The following is a 22,074-nucleotide window of genomic DNA, read 5'->3' on the forward strand; positions in this document are numbered from 1 at the left end:
ATTTTCTTAATTATTCTTTCTCTCATATAAAAATCAGCTATGTCACTGAATCTGAACACTGAACACCAAACACAGTTTCTCCTTCTGGGTGGTTCTTATAATACTGTTTAGATAGGTGCTGTCCTTGTGAACTTGGGCTTATCGCCCAATGTTATAGCTTATATAGAGGGGGGAAAAAGGCTGTTTAGAAATACTTGTCTAAATATTTTTTGAATAATTGAGCACCAAAAAAATACAGACATAGAGCCTGATATTTTTGTTCGTTGGCCGTTGTTTATCCTGCTTTAATGCAGACAACACACTCATGACTTCATAGTCTTGTGTTTCATAAGTTTGAGGTAGGTATCAACTTGATTTTGGAATTGCAGCTAATATTTCATCCAGACTCCCTACTTCTACCTAAACATTCAGTCCTTTGGAGCCTACACTTCAAAATTCCTGTCACTTCTGCTTCCTCCTCAGGGAGTTTTCATAGGCAGACGTACCACTATAACCACCAACAATACAGATATTGTCTTGTTTCCCTTCCTTCCTTCCTTCTTTCCTTCCCTGTTCTCTTGCTTTCCAAAATGCTAATTTTATTTCTCTAATCAGCTTAGAAGTCCTAAAGTAAGTCAGCATTTATAGGTCTACAAGTCTCCCTCCCTTATCTAGAAGATGAGCTTTCTCCAAGTTTTATATACCATAACCACTTTAAAAGTGCCTGCCCTGTCACAAGAAGAGTTAGTTCCACCTGGCTTTTGATGCACTGTGTTTCTTCCTTAGTACGAAATGCTGTAATGACTTAATCTTCCCTGTGACTGAGGATTTCTGGATGCTACAGAGTCACTTTGCATGAGACAGTGGTTTTCTGCATGGCAGAATGCCTAAGGAGTCCCTTCCAGAAGCCCTTAAGAGATTGGTCCATGTGATTCTCCAAAAGATAGGCACAGAATGTTTGTGAAGAACTGAGGTGACATTGTCACTGCTGTCTGTTGCTAGTTTGTAGTGCAACTAAGGTCTATATCAACTGTTAGAACCCCAAGATATGAAAGGACTTTTACATTTATTCCTATGCTTCCTTCTTCAGCAGCTTATCCAGAGAAGCAGACCACACAGTGATCCCAGGGAACCATTCTGATGTCATTCCTAAAACCTCAACTCAGTGAAGCTCTTTCTGTGGACTCAGGCTCTTAACACAGTGAGACAGAATGATGAAAGTCTATATATAAGAATACAAATTCTCCATCTATGCTTATCTGCTAAAATGTGAATTTTCTGTTCAATTTTTACTAGAATTACTATCTCACTAAATCCCCCAGAGAACCCTGCAGTGTCTTGCTAAGATAATCACTTGGCTGTCACTCACAACAAATCCAAAAGGTAACAACTGGAAAGCAGAGATGATTCTTCTACAGTCGCTGCAAGAAAAATACCTTACTGGAGAAATTGGAAATGAACCCAAAAAGCCCTATGTTCCCATGTTAGACAACATCACTTGGCATTCTGGACTACAGTGGTCAAGCATCTAGATCTGCACACCCTCAAGAACAGTGTCACCACTCACGGTTAGTGTTACAAAACTATTATGTTGGGTTATGACCTGGCTGTTTGTTTTTTAAGATGTTGCTAAACTTGGGACAGTATGAAGTAACTTGCTTGCTATGACCACATTACAAAATCTGAGCTAAATCTAACCACTGTACTCAAGTGAAAGAATTTCACCAAATTCTTCAAGGATTAGATTCTGTGAACCCCTAACACACAAAGGTAGATCAGGTATAAAGGAAAAACTTGAAAGGTCAGGCCTCTGTCTGGTAGAAACATTTTAGGAATACAGCCAGCCGATTTCAGTATTTGAAAATGATTTGGGTTATGGTAAAATTAACTTGAGGAGAGGAACTTCTGCAAAGGTTCCAGCTGACAAGCACATCTGTCAGGGGGATCTCTCAGAAAGTCTGGAAATAATGCTGGCTGGTGATGTGCTCACAAACATTCCTAACATCAATGTACAAAATGAAGTTCAAAAACTACTTCATTCAATTAATAGAATGGAAATATTCAACCTGCCTTTTAAATAATAAAATAGTAACAAGTTATACCTATGTGGTTGAATCTTCATTACTAAGTCTGTAACTAGAAAACTAGAATGGCTATTTTCCAAAGGAAACTTCATCTTAATAGTTAAAAACAGACAACTGTCCCAAGCTACTCCCCTGTGCAGCTCCCACTGCAAGTCCAGGTGGGTATCAGCAGATGCCTGCATTGCAGCAGTACTGCTATTCAAAAATCCTTATCTAGACTCCAAACCTCACACTGGTTATAATTGACACATTTTTTCATTCCAAGACTTTTTTTTGCCAACTTTTCTTTCCTCTTTTACTTCTATTTCAAAAGAAAATGATCCCTTCATGCATGAGTATACTTCAAAGTATGCATCTTCAGCAATATTTCATGCACCCTTATCATCTGAGAACAATGACACTTCTTCATTGTCATCCCTACCTACAGGGCTTCTAGTTATCCGTCATTTGCTTAGGTGGAAGTACCTATTAATCCCAGAGTTTTCCATACCGGTTTCTGCTTAGCTCTAACTTACTCCTCTTGAAGTGCACGTCACCTTCCTCTGCTGCAGCAGGTGAATGAAGATAGTAAGTACTGCAACAAAAAAGGAAAGGAATGTCAGGTACTCAAATGACAGTGCATTCACCTACCAGCATCAGAAACAAACAGTTCATTCTATATGTGTTTTTACCAGCTGTGTAAGGCCTTTCTTCTGGAAAATAGTATCATTAGCCAAGATGAGACTTAAGTTCAGACAAAACTGAGAATTGGAATGAAAGCTCTCTTCTCATGGATGCCATGATAAAGCCTATGTGCTGCATGTTCAGCTCCCGCAGGCAGCACAAGCCTAAAGCACTGAACACTTCAAGAAACGCATGATGCTTTCTTGAGCTGCTTTTCACACAGCTCTCAAGGGAAAATGGGTCCTCAGGAAAAAAAAATCTTACATTTTAATGCTCTCTCCAGTAGACTAAAAGCATTTGCAAATATTCAGAGTACTTATAATGAACATTTGACTCAGCAATTGCATGTTTTGTGGAGTGTCAAAATAACTAGCAAATTCGATTCTGCTTTCAGCTCTTCCTCTCGTGAAACACATGTGACTGCATCACTGCTTTATTTTGTCCATCTAAAAGAACTGCCATTATGTCTCTTGCACTAATGTTGCGAGGCATTAATTGCATCACAGGAGTGCCAAAAGATACTACCTAGAAAGGTTCTTGCTTGCTTGTAGGTTCTTCCTTTTGTTTATATCTACCTTGAAATAACAATAATTCAAGCAAATACCATCTCCTTGGGAGGCTTATAGCAACATATTAGTTTGTACTAATAGTAATGTGCTATTACATAAGTAATAGAGGCAAATGTATCATACTGATATTATACTCCATCTTTGCTGAGATGCATGGATTGGCCCTAGAATGGAAGCTCTAGTTCTAAAAAAAATCTGGCTTCTCAAAACATGTGCTTCTGATATTGCATATGAATAGGCACAAACATACACCTGTTCATAAGATCACAGAACAATTCAGGTTAGAAAGAATGTCGGAGGTCTCTTGTCCAACATCCTGCTCAAACCAGGGTCATTGGCAAGGCCTGATCAGGTTGCTCAGGGCATTATTCAGCCTGGTCTTAAATACCTCCAAAGACAGAGACCAGACAACCTCCCTGGGCTACCTGTTCCCATGTACGATTGCCCTTGTGGGGCAAAAGATTTTTTTTATATCCAGTCTGAACCTCTTGTTTCAATGTATGCCTATTGTCTCTCATTCTCTGCCACATGGCACTGTGATGAGTCTGGCTCCACTTCCCTGCAGACCTCCTTGTAAGTACAGGAAGGCTGCTGTTAGGTCCTCCCAGAGCCTATCCTTCTGCAGGCTGAGTAAGCCCCACTCCCTCACCCTCTTCTCACAGAGCCTGGTCTCCAGCCCTAACCGCTTTGGTGACCTCTACAGAACTCCAGTTCATTAACATCTTCCTTGTATGAGGGGGGACCAAAACCAGACACAGTATTATAGATGCCGTCTACTGAATAATGAGTAAAGGGGGATAATTACTTCCCTTGACCTACTGACTGCATTGATGTTCATACTGACCAGGATGTTCCTGGCTACCTTTGTTTACAGGGTACATTGCTGGTTCATGTGCACCTTGCTGGTCACCAGGACCTCTGGGCCTCTGCTGCTCCCCAGCCTCTATCATTGAAATGGCTTAAAGCATGAAAGCATTGCCTTGTTTATTTAAACACAGGTTACAAGGGAAAGGAATATAAAAAGGCTGCAAAAGCACCTAAAACCTAAGGGGCTCAAAGGCTACAACCAAGGTTTTGTTCTGGACAAAACTGGGATCTTCTGTATTTCTCTCTGTGAGCTGGTAGCCTGGAACAGATCACTTCTTGCTACATTTCTCTACCTTCAGCACATGAATATAAACTGGAAGAGGTTTAAACCATGGTATTTTCACAAATTATTTCTTAGCAAATGTTCTCATCCGAACAGCTAGAGGGATGTTAAAATATGCTTCTTGAAGTGGTTTCTCATGTTCACAGCATTAAGCAAGGGTCACTTTCTAAAAGCCTAGCTCTTGTTTAAATTCATGTCCAGTCTCCAGCCTGAACTGGCATTAATCAAGTAACTGCACACAAAATGCTTTTCAAGTGTCTTCCTTAGAATCATAAGACTTTGACCAAAAGAGCTGAGCAGTTCTGGTCTTTTCAAAAATACTTTTCCTTTATGATTGGAGGATCAAGGGGAAGCAATAATGCAGCTGCAGATTAGAGGCAACACTGCATTTTTAAAAATAGCTTTAGATATTTCCAAGTACAGATAGGGGCTAAATCATCTGAGAATTTCGGTTCAGGAAGCCCGACAATCACAGTTTACAAGGGCATGTCTGCAGCCTGAAATCCCAAAGTGAAGTAAGGACAGTGGCTTCCCCTTTAGTGGTTAAGTACTCATAGAACAACATATAGAAAGAAAAGCTCTTTCAACCTTGTCTGTCCCATACGGAGGAGAATCTGGACTATACAGTGATAAATTGCATCTTACACTTTAACATAAACTTCAGTCACATGCTTTTCAGCATACAGAAAACCAACACATACTGTATTTTTACTTAAATGGCAATAAAAAAATACACTAAAATTCCTCCCTTTTAAAATTACTTTATGTAGAAATACTATTGCTTACACACAACCATATAAAACTATGATAGCAGTTGTTCCTGTTTTTCAGTTCTGCTGGTTAAGTAATGAGGGATTCTTGGGTAACAGGCATAAAACATTAAATACCTTTTCTGCAAACGGATTTTCCAGCACCTCCTGGGAGACTGTAGGGCGGCCTTGACCAGGTAATACAACTGAAACGCTACGTGCATTTTTTAGTCAAACTGGTCACAGTAATTTAAGACTTTTTTTAAACATCACTGCAATGCATGTTATCTCTGTACTATAAATGTAGTATGATCTCTTGTCTTTCTTTATTTTCTTGTATGCCCTCAGTAGCATGCAACAACCACCAGAACGACATTGAGGATGCAAAGTACCTAAATGTGAAAGCGCAGACTGATAGATGAGGCAAAATAAGCCAGTCTTTGCCTTTCCAAGATGCAGCTACAAACGCAGCGTTCCCTTCCTCTCCCCCACCCCCATCTCTTTTGTTATGGCAATACAACCCCACACACACATATTCAAAAAACTGTTTAAAAAGGAGAAAACAGACCATGCCAGCTCTAATGTCCCATGCTGTTTATCTCGACAAAAATAAAGTATTCTTAATTGAGGGGCTTTTTCCCTCCAGACCTCGTGATGAAGGGAACCAGAGAAGAGTGGATCAAAGACTCTGATCCATTTGCTACACTGGAGGCATGAAATCAGAAACAAATACAAACTCTTCGCGGTGCTGCATTACATGAGGGCTCCTCTCGCATTTCTTTTGACTCTATTAAGACAGACTCTTGAGCCTCTCGCCCTCCCACAAAACGCAGACATGATGCTGTGTAGCACTGCCGGTCACCGGGCACAGCCGCGGTGAGGTGCGGGATGGCGGGCTGGCCCGGGGCTCTCTCCGCTGTCCCGAGGGGAGCCGATCGCGAGCCGGCAGCGCGAGGCACCCGCTGTCCCCAACGGCCACCGGCTCCAGGGAGCCGCTTCCAGCTCTCCAGCGGCTGACGGGAGCCAGCGGCGCCGCGGCTGCTCCGCCGCCTCCCCGCCACAGCGGGCAGAAGAGCGGCTCCCAGCCAGCGGGGACGTGTGGGCGTGCGGCAGCTCCCCGTGCCGGAGCCCCCCGCCGCCGTCCGCGACCACACCGGCGGCGACGCCATGCCGCAGGGTCTACCCTTCACCCGGTCCCCGTCCCCTTGCGGGTAGCTCGGTTGCCAGGGGACGGGGCAGGGGCAGCTGCTGGCGGGGCGGGCAGCCCCCAGCCCCGATTTCGAGGGGAGCAGCGTCCGCGCTCGCGCGGGGCGGGGGCGGCCCCGCGGGCTCCCCGCTCCCCTGAACGGAGCCGCAGGGATGCTGCTGCCCCACCCCCGGCGGAGCCGCCGGTCCCCGCGACGACACCGGCCGCCTGAACCCCACCCTGCGCCCCAGCTCCTTACCCCTGCTGGCAGCGGCGGGGCCGGTCCCCACCCCGCGCCGCAGCGGGGACACGGGGGCAGCTGCAGCCGCTCTTTTGTGTGCCTGCCTCAGCGCCACACAGCGAGACGGCTGCTGCGCCCGGGAACCTGCGTGACAGAATACCGCCGGCCGCCCCGGAACCTGCATGGCGCATAGCCCGCCCGCCGCCGCGCCTCAGGGGGGCCGGGCCGGCCGCGCGCGGGGGGCGGCCCCGAGTCTCCCGCCTCTTGTCAACATCACCTCAGCATCGCCCCAGCCCGCCCGCCCGGCCCGCCGCCACCGACCCCGCCGCCACCGACCCCGCCGCCCGGTTGCCTCCGGCTCTACCTGCCGGTCTCGAAGCGCGGGCGTCGCTCTCCGCTCGCGGGGTCCTGCTCGGCCTCCTCCCAGCCAGGTTGGAAGAGGCAATGGCAGAACTCCCAGCGCTGCCTCACACGCGGCTGGTGAGGTGACGCTGTGTTTGTACGCCCTTGAGTTTCTCACAAAATGGCACAAAAAATGAGTGGCTTGGTGATACGGACTAACCCATCACAGACAAGGAAGGCTGGAGGCCCAGCTCTGCACCAGCTCCACTCGTGCCTGTGGAGGAGCTTGCCCAGCCCCGGGGACTCGGGGAACGCTTCAGCCCTGCTGCCCTTCCGGAGCCCCTCAAGCAGCACGGGTAGGTGGGTGTGTTTGCTGGAGGCCTCCAGTCCTGCTGTGACAGATGGCAAGGCCACCCTGTCTGTACACCTAGGGACCCTGCTTTGGTGAGGGCCACAGAATACATTATTTTCTGTCAGTCTTGCACGCTGTTTTTCTGTGAAGCACATTCCTGAATGCTAGCTGTGTAATCCTGCTAGTTATTGACTTCAGGTTTCCCTGTTGCTTGAGGTGCTCCACTGCAGGAAAAATCAAATTAAACACCAAAAGTTTGAACATTACAGCAGGGGACAGCACTAGACTTAGTCACGTTCTATCATACGGCCAGATTTATGAGATCAAATCATTATTTTATGCCCTTCTCTAGATAACATATAGATCCCCCCCCCAAAGATTAAAAATGGAAGATGTGATGTGTAATATTTAAAAGCTCACCAAAGTGGGTTTCTCCAAGAACATTTGTTATGGTGAATGATAAACATAATTGTTTCCTTGGGCCTTTCATCAGAAACTACTAGATCTTTCTGCTTCAGCTAGGTGATGGTGGTTACTTTGTATATAAAGGAAAATATGTAAGATCAAGTGTTCTTAGGCCAATTATGGCAGGACTTGCTCATAACCATGCAAATTTGAGACTTGTAGATATTCTTGAGTGTAAAAAGTAGTCTTTCTCATGATAGCAAAAGTGAAGAGCTGTTCTTTTGTAATTATATTGCATTACCATCAGCTAGATATCAATGTTCACTACAATAGCTGTGTGTCCAACTTGGTGTGCTTTTGTTTGCCCAGGGGAGCTATACCAGTTGCTTAGCACTGAGTAAATTCCATGCGCATGCAAAGGCCCCTCATGGAAACACCATTTTGTGGGGTTTTGTTTTGTTCGTTTAGTTGCTAAGATTTGTGTTAAGATTCACTAGCTACAGAGTAGTTCGTTTGGTATTAAGAGGCTATTTTCTATCCTTGTTTTCTATGGTGACTTTTCTAGTCTGTCCCTTTCTATATTCTAAATATTTCACTGATTTTGGTTCTCTTTTAAAGATAAAAAGAACTAAAACATTATGTAAATTGTAATGTATGTATGTTTTACACAGAACTACAGGAAGTTATATATAATCTGTAGGTGAGTTGTTGAAACATTTGGCATATAATGTTTTAATTCATATTATTAATTCTCAAAATTGTTAACTTGATGAAACAGCCTCATATACATAAGGAAGTTGTCACTTTCCCAAGCAATGTACCAAAAGTGGTATTTTTAGCTTGATAGGGCAGGTATGTGTTTTCTTTTTGAAGTTACTGCAGCTGCAAGTATTGTGCTACAGCTGACCTCCCAAAGACAGCAGGGGTCCCAAAGGGACTGCAATATATTTTTTAACTTCTTAAATTTAAGTTCCAAACAAACATCTTCCCCCACCCTGTTTTGGAGACAGAGACTTAGACAGATGATTTTTATAGAAAATTACATACCAAAAAGGAAGGTAAAAATAAGGTGTGTAATATCAGTCCAAGAATGCACATCTCTGCTACTCTTCAATCTCTGGAAATAATCTTTTCTATACAAGCCAGCCACAGATGCAGAAGTAGGATATTCCCCATATTTAATGCAAATTGTGCATCCTCACATATTCCTTCAGAGTACCCACAGTTACTGCTTACTTCAGAACTATTTTAATCATGGTTTAAACCTGTCATTACTGAAAAAAATGCAGTGTTGAAAATTAGTAAAAAATCTTCATTAAAGATCTATTTTTATAGAAGATTTTAGTACCTATTTGCTATTTTTATGTTAACAAAGCGTAACAGTTAAAAGATCACTTTAGATTACACTTTAAATTACTCCTAGAAGAGTCATGAAGTGCTTCAAAATGTATCATTACTTTAAAGTGTTCAAGACTGAATTTATGGTTGGACTCGATGATCCTGAGGGTCTTTTCCAACTGAAATGATTCTATTCTGTGAACAAACCCAAGTCAGTTAACTATAGGAAGAATTTCTTGTAAGGAGATAATCAAATGGAAGCACCAAGGAAATTATTCAGAGCACCTACTGTAAGTACTTCAACTAGATATTGTAAACATCTCCATCTTTCCTGGTTTTACTATGAGACTTCGTTGGTCACACAAATTTCCATTCATCTTAGCAATGAAGTCCAAATCCAGGGACTGTCCTTAATAACAGACAGCATTTCTTCTGCATGTGCATTAAGAAAGTAAACTCTAGTCTCAGTGTTAAACACAGAAGTATTATACACCCAGAAAGTGGTCTGCAAAAGCAAATGCCATCTTCAGTTCCTCTTCTAATTCACTCACTGCCTTCTAGATTTTCAGGCTGTGTTAGCTGTATGAAACACTGTAGCTATGGCACCCTGATAGAGTACATTCTTCCAAAACTTGAGATAAGTTGGGTAAATATACTAATAATTAAAGCAATTGAATGAAATACCCAGGTTGGGGTTTTTTGTTGCTTTGTTCTTGGTTTGTTTTTTGTTTGGTTGTTTGGTTGTTTGGGTTTTTTCTTTTGTTGTTGGTTGGTTGGTTGTTTTTGTTATTCAGGTGAATTAATTGCAGTATAAACATAACAGGACCAGAGTTTTTGCAGATTTGCAAAACTGTAAGGTTAGCTTTTAAAAGGCATGTAGTTTGTTATTTTCTCAGCTTTTTGAGTTTGCTTCTAGGTTTGTCTCATGCATATGGAATAGGACTCATTCTGCAGCCTGTTCCCCTTCTCTTACCTAGCACAGACTTGAGGGTTGCAGAGTAGAGGTAAAGAAGATAGTTTGTGTCATTTAGTTATGAGCCCTTTAGCTGCCTGAGTAATATTGATGGAGTCCAGAAAAATGTGTCTTGTCTCCCTTAGGCAGCATAAAATGGGAACAAGCTTGACCTCTGAGGGGAAAACAGGCACATGTAGAGATTGGAACAGGGAACTTGCACTTGACAAATGACCCAAACTTGGCAAAACTTACTGACAAAATATTAACATTTCATCTTGTGAAAAGCTTGACAGTATCAGAAAGAAGGTTTCACTGTACTTTTTGAAAAAATCCCCAACAAACACCCATTGTCAAAGCCAAATTCCCTTCTGAGCTAATCAGGCTCGAGTTATTTGAATCCCTGTTGTTCTTTCCAGAAGTAGAATACTGGTGCCAAAGTATATGATTAAGTGTCCCTCCACTGGAAGAAACAAATCACAGTGCTCTATTGCTCTACTTTCCATCCCTGAATTTTCACTGTTTTTCTTGATGTTATTCCCCTTTTTTAATCATTGCAGTGACAAAGGGTAAGGCCCTTGTATCTAATACCCCCCTCAAACCCTTAGAAAGACACAACAAAGAATGACTTGCAAAGGCTCTCTTGTTTAAGGTGAAGGACTAGATGTTCGTTAAACGTACAGGGGCTGATCCTGTTCCCACTGAAGCCAATGGGAGTTAGGCTTATGAACAGGAAGCTTCTGTCAATGCATCTTAGCTGTCATCGGATTCTTCAGCTGTCCAGCTCTCTTGGCTATTCCTTCCAAGACTACAGCTCCAAGGGTGGAAATTCTCATATCTTGTTGCACACACCCAGATAAGTAAGGGAGTCTGATCCCACCAAATGGTAAGAGGTTGTAATAAGCATGGCCCAGTTTGGGGCATTTGACTAATTTTACAGACCTAAACTTTGTTTTTGTTTTTGTTTGTTTGTTGTTGTTGTTATCTTGACTTCTACATTAGGAGGAGTCAGTTTACATGTATAAACTGTGAGTAAGATGGGAGCATGACTTAGTTATGATGAACAAAATACATCAGCTGATTTACTGCGAGGTAACCTCACTGCAGTCAGTCAGGAAAACTAGTGGTTACTAGCTAAAAGTATTACAAGTCTCTTTCTGCTAACGAGATGGGGAGCACAATGAGGCAAGTGGAGTAGGTATTGTTTACTCAAAATCTCCATTCCCTAGTACTATATCAAGCTACAACTCTGAGTGTATTGATAGATGTCATACACAAAATTCCATCTCCTTCAGATAGGACAAAGAAATAGAGTATGAACTTATGCAGGACTGCCCTGTTTTCTGTTGCACCAAACTAAGGGTATCAAGTTCAAAGACTTCCTGTGCTAGTTTTGCAGAAAAGATTGCTCCCCATTTTTGAAATAACAGAAAGACAAAAGCAGCTTTGCTAACAGAACATCTCCCAGAATGGCAGAATCATAGGTCAGAAATATCAAATCATCCTACTTTTCCACCACGAGCCTTAGGATTTCTAAATTCAAACAATTTAGAATTTAGATCACAAACTACCCTCTAAATAGTGATTTGATGAAATGCAAGAATCCTGCAGAAGACACTATTTTTCTTAAAATATTACAGGAGTAGTATTTATTTTGTGTGCAAAACTATTTCATTTAAAAAAATATATGGCTTTGCAGAGTTTTTTTCAGAAGTAAAATTCATGAGGAATCATCAATGTCTTTAAAGGCCTGTTTAAATCTCAGTCAACATTATACTTGTATTTTGTTGTAGCAAACATGACACAGAACACAAATAATTCAATTTCCATCAAGTAAAAATTATCCTAGACTAAAACGAACTTACTTCATATCAATCTGAAACAATTCACTGTATATGCAGAGATGTAGGAAAACGTAAAATTCAGACTGTGGTTTAGCTAGGAAAAAATATTACTTTTAAGGATTAAGAAAACTAGAGAGAGAAACAGCAAGTCTTCAATTTCTACAGCTGACATGTGGAAAAAAAACAACTCAAAACTATAAAAGAAAATATCTGGACGAATACTGCTTGCTTAATGGACACCAATAAAGTGAAGTCTGTCCATTATTAAGTCAATAAACTGTGACTGCAGTCTATCACAAACATAGGTGTGGTGGCATGCTCTATGGTGTTAAAGACAGTGTACAGAACCAAGACTTATGCAGCTTATGTTTTCCACTGATTTTTAAGTGCTTTTGTATAGGAAAACAATATTTATAAAGTAAGTGAAAAAATTAATCGCTATTTATTCAGGTCTCTCCCAGATACCTTACTATTGATAAAGCCTGAAAAACAAATACTCAATACCTGAAAAAAATAAAATATGACAAGTAGATTACAGTCTGAAATATACTTCAGGCAAATAATTTTTCAGGTACTTTTCTCACATTGCCTGCACATCCACAGAGATCATAAAACAACTAAATAATGATTTATGCATGGTAACTTCCCTGGCAGTAACTGTTATGCCAAGGAAAACTTATTTACTGGTTGCAGACATCCATACAATAACATCAGCATTTTTTTTTTTGTTGCATGAATCAATCAATCAGTGTGAAGCACATACCTTGAATGGTGAAAACTGAAAATACAATTTTCTTTTTTTCCTTTATTTCTGAAGGAAATATCTAAACTATATTGTTGTCACTAAGAAGTGGGTCTCTGCTCTGAAATGTAGAACAAAATAATGTGGGATGACCTAGAAACCGTACAGTTTCTGTGGTTACAGAGGTAAAACCATATTGCAAACATGAGGCCACAGAACATAAATTACTATGTTACATATGTAACGGCTCATGTATTTGTCTTTAGAATCACAGAGAAATCAAGAAATATCAACATATTAATTCTAAAAATCAGATCAACAACAACAACAAAAAGAAAATGACCCTAAATCTGTAGCACTATTTCAGTACTCAAAAGCTGTACTTAATCCACAGGAACTACAGCAAACTTGTAAAAACGGAATACCACATCAATATTCCCAGCACCAGCTCAGTAACTTCACAGCACATCTATTGTTTTATTTATGAATATTACAGCTCAAGCTTGCTCGAGTTCCACAAGGACTCCGTGGCAATCTTTAGGGTGAAGAAAAATCACAGGTTTGCCATGTGCACCTATTTTTGGCTCTTCACTCAATATTCGTATTTTTTTTTTCTTCAGTTCTGTCATGGCCGCTTTTATGTCATCCACCTTATAAAAGAAAAATACAGTTCACAGAAATTAACATATTACACTGTTATGCAGATTCTATGTTTAGGAGCAATAAGATGATTACTTACTAAAATGTTTTTTCTGAATTCTAATATAATTCTGAAAATAAATTACATTCTAAAACCATTTAAAAACATCTAGCCTTATAAAATTCCTACAGAAGTTTCAATTGTTATTCGAATATTTTATAAAATATTGTTTAAATTGATTATGCTATATTTAAGAAATTATTAAACAAAAATCACTCATGCACAAAGCCTATTGATTTTTCTGTTGTTACATTATAAGGACTCCATAAATAATCTAAACTCTGCATTACTATTACTAAGAAGATCAAACTGCTTTCAAACTATCAATAAGTAAAGAAGAATGCCCCCTGTCTAACTGATGACAGAACACTGACTTATTAGATGCTCGTGAAAAGGGAGGGCAGAAGCTAAAAGGAAAGTCCCTTTTAGATTTATGTGTCTTCCTTCTCAGTAGGTTAAGCTTCATAAATTTTCCTAAGAAAACCCTGGAATTAACAGAAACCCAGGTTTTCCTATTGAACTTAAATATAATAATAGCCTTTAACATAATATTTCAGTACAGATCCCTGCAGAAATACATAATTAACAAAAACATGTCTATGCTGTATAATGTGATCTTAATTCTGATGTCATGTCATCAGATTAAATTTGAATTTTGTCAAACCTTAAATGCATTCATTCTCAGTTTAACAAATCCAATAGTCAATAATCAATGACGACCTAGAATTAGAGTAAGGGCATTGCTGTTTTTCAAGACTGAGGTGTCTGGACATAACTTGGTAAATAAATTTGCATGATGCCATTGTAGAGAAGAAGTAAATACCTAGCTTTAATTCAGAGGAATATAAATCAGTTAATTCCTGCTCATTTGCAGGAGTTTTGTTGATGAAAATTCTGAACTCACTGCAGTTCTTCCTACACAGCACTACCAGTCTCCTAAAAAAAGAAATTACTTTGAAGTTTAATGTAAAATAAAACAGCACATGTAACATGTGCTATGGGCCCCTCCAGGTTGTTAGAAGCCACTGCAGCTGCTGCTCCTGTCCTGCGGAGACGGCCGGGAGAGGAACCGTGCGTGGGCTCAGCTGGCATGAATTCCTGCAGCCCCAAGGAAGCAGAGCAAACAGTGGAAAGCCTGTGGATGCATCCATGTTAGGAGAATATTAGGCTCAGATTTCTCTCTTATTCTACCAAGCATCCAGAATGCTTTTAATTGCAGATATTAAATTCACTTATAGCTGGTCAGGAGTAATTTAATTTTTTGTAAAGTGCTCATTTTGTCTGAAACAAATTCCCTATCAAAACATCTGTCTAAAATTTCCCTTTGAATAATAAGACAGAAGGAAGAAATAAAAAGCGTTTTGATAAACTTGTCAGGCTTCCTCTCCAATACCGAATGAATTTTTACAATTCAGCTTTTTGCACTAAAATTGTTCATAGAAAGATATTTCTACAAAATATTTTTTAAATTGCAAATGAACAATTCATTAACACTGAATTTCTTGTACAGTTTTTCTGGAAACTATTTTTGCTAAACTTCAGAATTTCGATCTTTGATGTTGTAAGACTTTCCATTCTGAGGAGACTGGAATATTGGAAGAGGGAGGTTAATATCTTTTTCATTGACTATGGTAGTGACCAAATCTGTTTTCAGTCCCACTTAGACAGCAAGCCTACAATGGATTGCATTTTTCTCTATGTATTAATATATTAGTCTATAATCTTCTACTTGTTTGGAGACAAACATGAGGGACTTAGAACAATCACCTTTTTTTTTTATTTTTGCATAGTGAATCCATTAGTGAGTTACAAGACTTCATTCAGGAAAATCTGGCTGCAAGTAGCTCTAGCTCATCCAATACCCAATTAATGGAAATAAACCACTAGATTATGACTCCTGGCTTGCTTGACCTACTCTATACAGTTAAAAATTTATTTTTTAATGCAACACTTCTGCATTGTCGCACATGGTACAATTAGCATGTCTGATTCTTCTCAGTTTTCATAATTAATCTTATGACTTCCCTTGACAGCCATCTTTGGTTTATCTGCAAAAACATAATCTCTCATACAAAATGGAGATCCACATAGATCAAATTCAGCTGGTAGCAAATATTTCTTGAAATGTCTTAAAAGGGATTACATATACTTGAGTCTTAAAAGAGATTACATATACTTGAAACTTTTGGGTGCTTTGAGCTCTTATTCCAGAGAAATGTCTACAACTTCTTTCTCCTGCACCTGTAAGTACCACTGGTCTTACAGAGGGCTGGAGGTTTTTTTTCATTTGTAATGCAAATCACTCTTTTCTTCTACAACCCCCATTTTCTAAATTCAGCTGTGGTCTTTCACGTATCTATAGCAGAACTGCCTAGCAATACAATTTAGGGTAAATTTAAACAGAATTGATATTCTTGAATATCCGTAAATAGGCAGACAATGTAAGAAAAATTGCAATGCCTGCGTGTATGCAAAATTTCTAAATTCTGCATGAAAGCATGCAACAGCAAACACTGTTCTTTAGATGTATTCAGAAAACAATTTTTACCCACATCAGTAATCTCATTACTTTTTATTATTACACTTTGCATGAAATAATAAAGTTTGCAAGACTCAGATCTGTAAAATGTTAAGAACATGTCACAGGCAGCAGCATGAAACTTTGCATCAAAATATACACTAAAACATGAGTACAGTAAATAAGATAGCTACCCAGCACCTTTACATCTTGTGTACTTTCAGATCAATTTCTCTTTGATGGACAAGGAAGAACAGGACAGAAGAAACTCCAGAGACTTTACTGCTGCTTGGTTAAGTACAACTGACCATCTTTTTTGACTTCTGTATACAATTAGCAAATAAATATCAAGCAGGATAAAATCTCAACTACACCTAAGCTCAACCTTGCAACCCCATATTTTTCCAGTGTGTGTCCTTTCTAAGTCAGGAAGTTGATACCTGTCAAACACTCTTTACAAGCCATTGGGCTTGTCCACCTTCCACACTGGATACTTAACCCTCCCCTCCCCAATTTAATCTTTATAGCATAGAAGAGGAAAAAATTATCATGAAATTGAACTGTGATTTTGAAAACAGAAAAAAGGCACATTTAAGACGTCTTCTTATGTAATATAAATTTTCACAAATATGACGGCCTTATATACGTGTTCTTGACACAGGTCAAACCTATGAAAAAATTACGCATACTTCAATATCTTCATCTTATCATATGATATATCGTGTTTAAATACCTCAATACAGATATGATGCATTCCTCCAGCCTTGTTTTTTTGCAGAAAGCTTGCAATGGGACTTTTCTCTCCTAAAGGGTGTAGAAGTTCCAGCTTGGTATTTCCCAGCTCCACAAAAACAGTGTAGACACCGTGTTCAGGGAGAGCAACAGTCTCGCTCACCTGTGCTCCTAACACATCTTTGTACAAGGACTGAGCTTTCTCCAAGTCAGGTACAGCAATTGCTACATGATTAAGTCGGCCCAGTTTCCACAAACAGCTTGGAATGTTTTGAGAAAAGGAATTAGATGATGATAGAGTTCGTATTGTGGGAGTTGAAGTCTGCAATCTGTTAAGAAGCCCTGAAAAAAGTGAAAAGCACCGATATAATGCTCCTGAGAAAGTATCAATATCTTCTCTTTCCCCTTTTAATGAGGCCTATATAGCTCCTATGTCATAAGCACACCAGTGTGCAAAGCTGAAGGCAGACTGCGACCAAACAAATAATTATTCTGCAATGCTAACAGCTCAATGGAATTTTTTTTTTCAGAGACTATGTAATAATTCAGAATTATTTTTTAAATAACCAAACAAGCAAACAAAAAAAAAACCACTAACAAACTAATCAACCAAGCACTAATTTGGTGTAAAGGCTTATATATGCCTGTTAAAAAGAGGAATACATCGCCAAATGTAACGGTCAACTGTATAATGTACTTAAAAGTGACTTCTGATTTTCCAGAGCTGCTTACAAAATAGAGAAAGAAATGAGGATACGCATGTACATCTAGAAATTATATAACAAACAAACATGAAAAACCAAACAAAACCTTGAACAGAACCAATACTGCAAGATTCTAAAGATAAAAGACTTGAGCTCTCAGCTGTCAGAACTAACCCAGGCAAGGAAAGAAATGTCATGTTGCATCTGAGGCTTAAGAAATCAAAAAATCCCCTGAGTTTGATTTCTTATTTTCTCTTTCTCCAATGATTATTTGCCCTTTTTGCTTTTCACATGCCATACAAGTCTTATACTTAGTTTCACTGATCTGTTTTAAAATGCTTACAAATATTTTACTTCTAAGTAGTGTGACCAATATCATGTCAAACTGACCAAGAACAATTTTTTTTGAAATGCAACTAGTGGCACTGAATTCAGTGTGACTTGCAAAAGCAAAAGAATATGATTTGGCTCATCATAAATACAAAGGTAATTATAAAATAATATTGCATGACCATATGGCACAAAGGGCTAATGTATACAAAAGATGGAGAAGTCATGGAGAAACTCAGTGTGATGAAAAGCTGTTTAGATATCTACAGCACTTTTCACTGACTGCTCTGACAAGGCAGTACTGAACTTGGCACTGTGTCAAACTGCTGTATTGCTCACAAATAGTTCTAGGGTTGCTTTTTTTTAATAAAATGAGGATACTAACAAATGAATTACATTAAAAATTCATCTGTCAGAGTACTAGAATCTGGAGGCATTGGGGTGGGAAAAAAATTGTGATTGTATCAGTTGTTTCTAGCAGCATAATTAGAATTAGATGAAAGGATATATTCATAAAATAGATACATTTTAATTACATGCCAGTTTGCTTAAGGCCATGTCAGAGTTCCCAGTGCCTCAAGGCCAAGCTAGAGGCATCGCAGCATTTTGAAAGTCTTTGAGGGATTCTTAGCTTTAAGTTCACAAATGTGCTATTTAGCTGAGATTGTGCAAAGGATGCACTGAGATTCTGGATGCTTTGCATACACTGAGGATAGCATGGCTTGCATTTTTTAAGACTCTTTGTACTCTGCAAGATTAGTAGTAGCTGTAAGGTTAGTAGAAGCGGAAAGGTTAGTAGTAACTGTAATTAATCAGCTAGCTTCACTATATAAAACTGAGAACTACCATATCACAGGAATTCAAGACTACAGCTATCAGTTAATTTTTCTTCAAAAAGACAACTGATACAGTCCTTAAATACAGGCCTTTCTGAGTGTTGTGCTCTAATGGAAGAAGAGGTGTTTATGTGTATTTGAGATTAAAATTACAACACGCAATGTACATCTTTCAAGAGACTTAGGTATCACAAAAGTAAGTCTATTCAGAATCTTTTGATAATACTAAATTGACATCCTACATTAATTATTTCCAGCAACTTGTCCAGTTATGCAAGTAACTGCCCTGGAATATTTCTTGCCAGCATTTCACACGGTACATCCTGTCCTCTGCTTCACCACACCCAGAAGTTCTGCACAATTCTTTTTCATTTGTTACTTTTAGGCTATCATACTAGCATAGTAGAGCAACTTAATACTTCCAAGTACTTTTCAACTTTTTACATGTAAAGAAAATCCCCTAGCAACTCCTACATAAACGAAAAATTTTTGCTTTTCAAATGTTTATGCTGGAACTATTTCGTAAATAGACTTGCCATCTAAATGCAGCTTTATCTGGGGTGAACAAAGCAATTGCCTGAGGAACCAATACTATGCAACGTTTATAATGTACAAACCAAGAAACATGCAGTATCTAGTTGGCATAATTAGAGGAACTGATAATTAACCAGACTAGAGTTTGATCAGATCACCAGAGTAAATAATGCATTAAAAAAATAATTAAAAATTAAAAAAAAGAAACATCACAACGATCTTTTCTGTCCACCTAATAGTCTACTTAAGCACCTATGTTTCCTACAATAATTTCTTAAGGCCTCACTCAATTCTTGCTGAAGCAAGAAATACTCTTCCACCTACAGGAGGTCAGTATTCTCCACAAGAGAAAAATCCTTTGCAAGATAGGGACCGCTTACTATATAATTTGTTACGTTTCCTAGAACCTTTTATTGTTTCATTCCATCTTCTAATTATTAATAGACCACAATTCAGTAGAAATACTACAAATGTAGATTTTTCAATCCTTACTGATGGGAGAGGCTAGGATTTTTCCCATTCTTTTTGACATATCCCATCTGTAATTCTTGCTGTACTTCACACAGGGCATATGACTACACGGTTATTACAATTTTATTTGTATTTTCTCTATTTTCAAGTAAATTGACAGAAAATAGAGGCACAGCCTGTTACTCAGCTATTACAGAAGCAATAGCAAAAGGAATATAACATGCTATTTTGGGTTCTCTCTGAAAAATCCTTGATTTTTGTGGTGTTTCCTGGACAGATAATCTATTGAAAAAGTAAGTATATTCCTAAGATTCTTGTAAAGTCAAAGATACTTAAATGCCCACTCATATGACAATATTATTTATGCACCTCTCCATGTCCTCCTCTCACTTAATGGATTGGGTGGTAGAGCCCTATATATTTTTCCTATGAGTATGTAGGGGCAGAAGAGTCTTCAGTTCAGCAGGTTTGGCTTTTTGGAGTTTTTTTCACTTTATTCTGTGAAGTCTTGTGAATTTATCCTAGCTCTAGTCATATGCATATAGAGCTTTAATTTTAAACCCATAATTACCAGTATGAATTGACTGAGGTGAAACAAAAAGTGTTTGTGTTTTCCTTGCATTATATAAATTAGTAAATATATGTATTAGTTTCTTAATATTATAGTCGTCTTCTAACCCAATAATCAAAATACGACCTTGCGGCGAAAAAGAAAGCTTTTCAGGAAACTTCAGATTGAAACCCCATCACTTCCATGTTTCAGGAAAGAAACACATTTATGTATATATCAAAAAACTGGTCCTGTTAATTGCTGCGGCTAAATTCTTCAATGATGAAAGCACTTCTTCACTGACTAGAGAATTATTAAATTCTAAACTTTCTCCAATGTTAAAAAAAAATTACTTTCTCTGCTTCTTTTGAAGCCAGTGGACCCCATGACTAAAGTATCTATCCAAATACATATCCTGCTTGAAAAACTTGCATATGTAGACCAAATTCACACAAGCAGTTGATTCTTCTAGTATATACAGCATTTCCCCCTACTGTTTTTTTAAGACCTCGTTTTTCAAACACTGACAACCACATCTGAATTTTTCTAGAAATTTTGTCCTTCAGAGAAGATTCAGCTGATCTTGCTCTCAAATACGGTTGCAGTGATACTGCAGAATGTTTGTCATCTTCTTCAGCTTCATTTGAAAAATACTTTTAAATTGTTCTATTTGGGTTTTATTCTATTAATGATTGACTGATCTACTACTATGATGCACATCAGAGTTTAAATATGTACAGTTGTACTAACTGACCCACTCAATAACAGAGCAGGTTATGAAGTTACAAGTGTAGAGTGAGACCCTCATCCTTCAAATGTTTATTCATAGGCTTGTTGCTCCCTGTGTGGGGAAGTGTTCATTGACTTACATGGCTTAATAATCGAAGCCAAATCCAACTGAATTCAGTCATGTTCTCTGTGCAGAGGTTATGTGACAGTGGGTCACAGTAAGAACCTTGTCACTGGGCACTGCTCCATTGTCAGCCATTTCAGGTTGAGAAAAACTCCCAAGTATGGTGAGGACGTTGTTGCCATGGGGAGTCTGGCATACAGGGGCTGCGTATCAGCAACCTGCACCAAACGGAGAATGGGCAGAGTCTGGCCCTTCTGAAATCCCAGCAGTTTCAAGGTGGCATTGGCATCTTGGAAACTGCCGGCCAACGAGGCTTACTTAGGTCACCCATAGTGCTGCTCTGCTCCATGCTGGAGGTGGCTTGCGGGAAACAGATGGGCTCAATAGTTCCTAGAAACTGCGTCTCACTTTGCTGCAGCTCTGGCTTCTTCCATCGGTGCAATTATACAAAGGTGTTTCATTCCCAGTGTCCCATTGGTTGATCACTGACAACATCAAGTCTGTCAATTGCTTTTCTCCTGCAGTGTATGGCTACTGAGTAAATTAGTGTGGTTTAGGTACAGTGAGTTTAACCTGCCCGTACTTACTACTCTAAGAGAGTGACAGTCCAGATAATTATAAGGAACGGGAAAATATTTTGCATTTGGCCTCCAAGTTGTACCGTAAAAAGATGAGCTTCTCCTTGCTCTATAAGTTTGCTGCACAAGTTTATTGCAAGGCAGATACCATAAGCTGTTAATATATCATGTGGATCAGAGGACCTTGTTTGCATTTATAAAAGCAATTCCGTTTTGCTGTAACGCTCTCACGCAGAGCCTCGGGCCCGCACCCGCACTGCAGCGCAGGCAGGGGCGGCGCGCTCCCGCCCTGCCGGCCCGCCCGGCCCCAGCGCGGAGCGGCAGTGCCCGGCGCCGCGGGCCGGGAGCCCCAGGCCGGAGCGGGCACCCTGAGGCCCGCCGCCCCTCACCGGCCCCGCCGCCCGCCCCGCCCCGCCCCACGTTACCGGCCGCCGCGCGCCCCAGGGACGCCGCCATCTCGCCGCCCCGCCGCTCGCACCCAGCCCGGCCGCGGGCAGGCGGAGCCTGGTCCCGGAAAGCGGCCGCCCTTCGCCGTCACCGTTGCCGCCGCCACCGCCCCCGGGCGGCAGCCTATCGGCGCGGTGACAGCCCGGGGCTGTGGTGGTAGGAGCGGCGCCACGGGAGCGTCTTGGTAACGAGGCGTCGGAGTGGCAATGTCAGTGTCACGCCGAG

At 40.1% G+C, this 22,074-nt stretch overlaps 1 protein-coding gene across 2 annotated transcripts; it reads right to left on the minus strand.

The window, feature by feature from the left end:
• Positions 1–12,945: 12,945 nt before the first annotated feature.
• On the minus strand, positions 12,946–21,858 carry MCEE (methylmalonyl-CoA epimerase; the record flags this gene model as incomplete). 2 transcript variants are annotated; one of them, XM_080351402.1, is made up of 3 exons in its annotated part: positions 12,946–13,246; positions 16,548–16,888; positions 21,828–21,858. In XM_080351402.1, 3 exons carry the CDS (start codon positions 21,856–21,858, stop codon positions 13,094–13,096), a joined length of 525 nt encoding a protein of 174 aa, XP_080207528.1. In that variant the 3' UTR covers positions 12,946–13,093. The 2 variants fall into 2 exon arrangements, with proteins under 2 accessions (XP_080207528.1, XP_080207527.1); XM_080351401.1 differs by having other exon boundaries at positions 21,792–21,858.
• Positions 21,859–22,074: the final 216 nt, after the last annotated feature.

The sequence above is a fragment of the Nesoenas mayeri genome (assembly GCF_963082525.1).
Source record: "Nesoenas mayeri genome assembly, chromosome: 11".
Classification (NCBI taxonomy): domain Eukaryota; kingdom Metazoa; phylum Chordata; class Aves; order Columbiformes; family Columbidae; genus Nesoenas; species Nesoenas mayeri.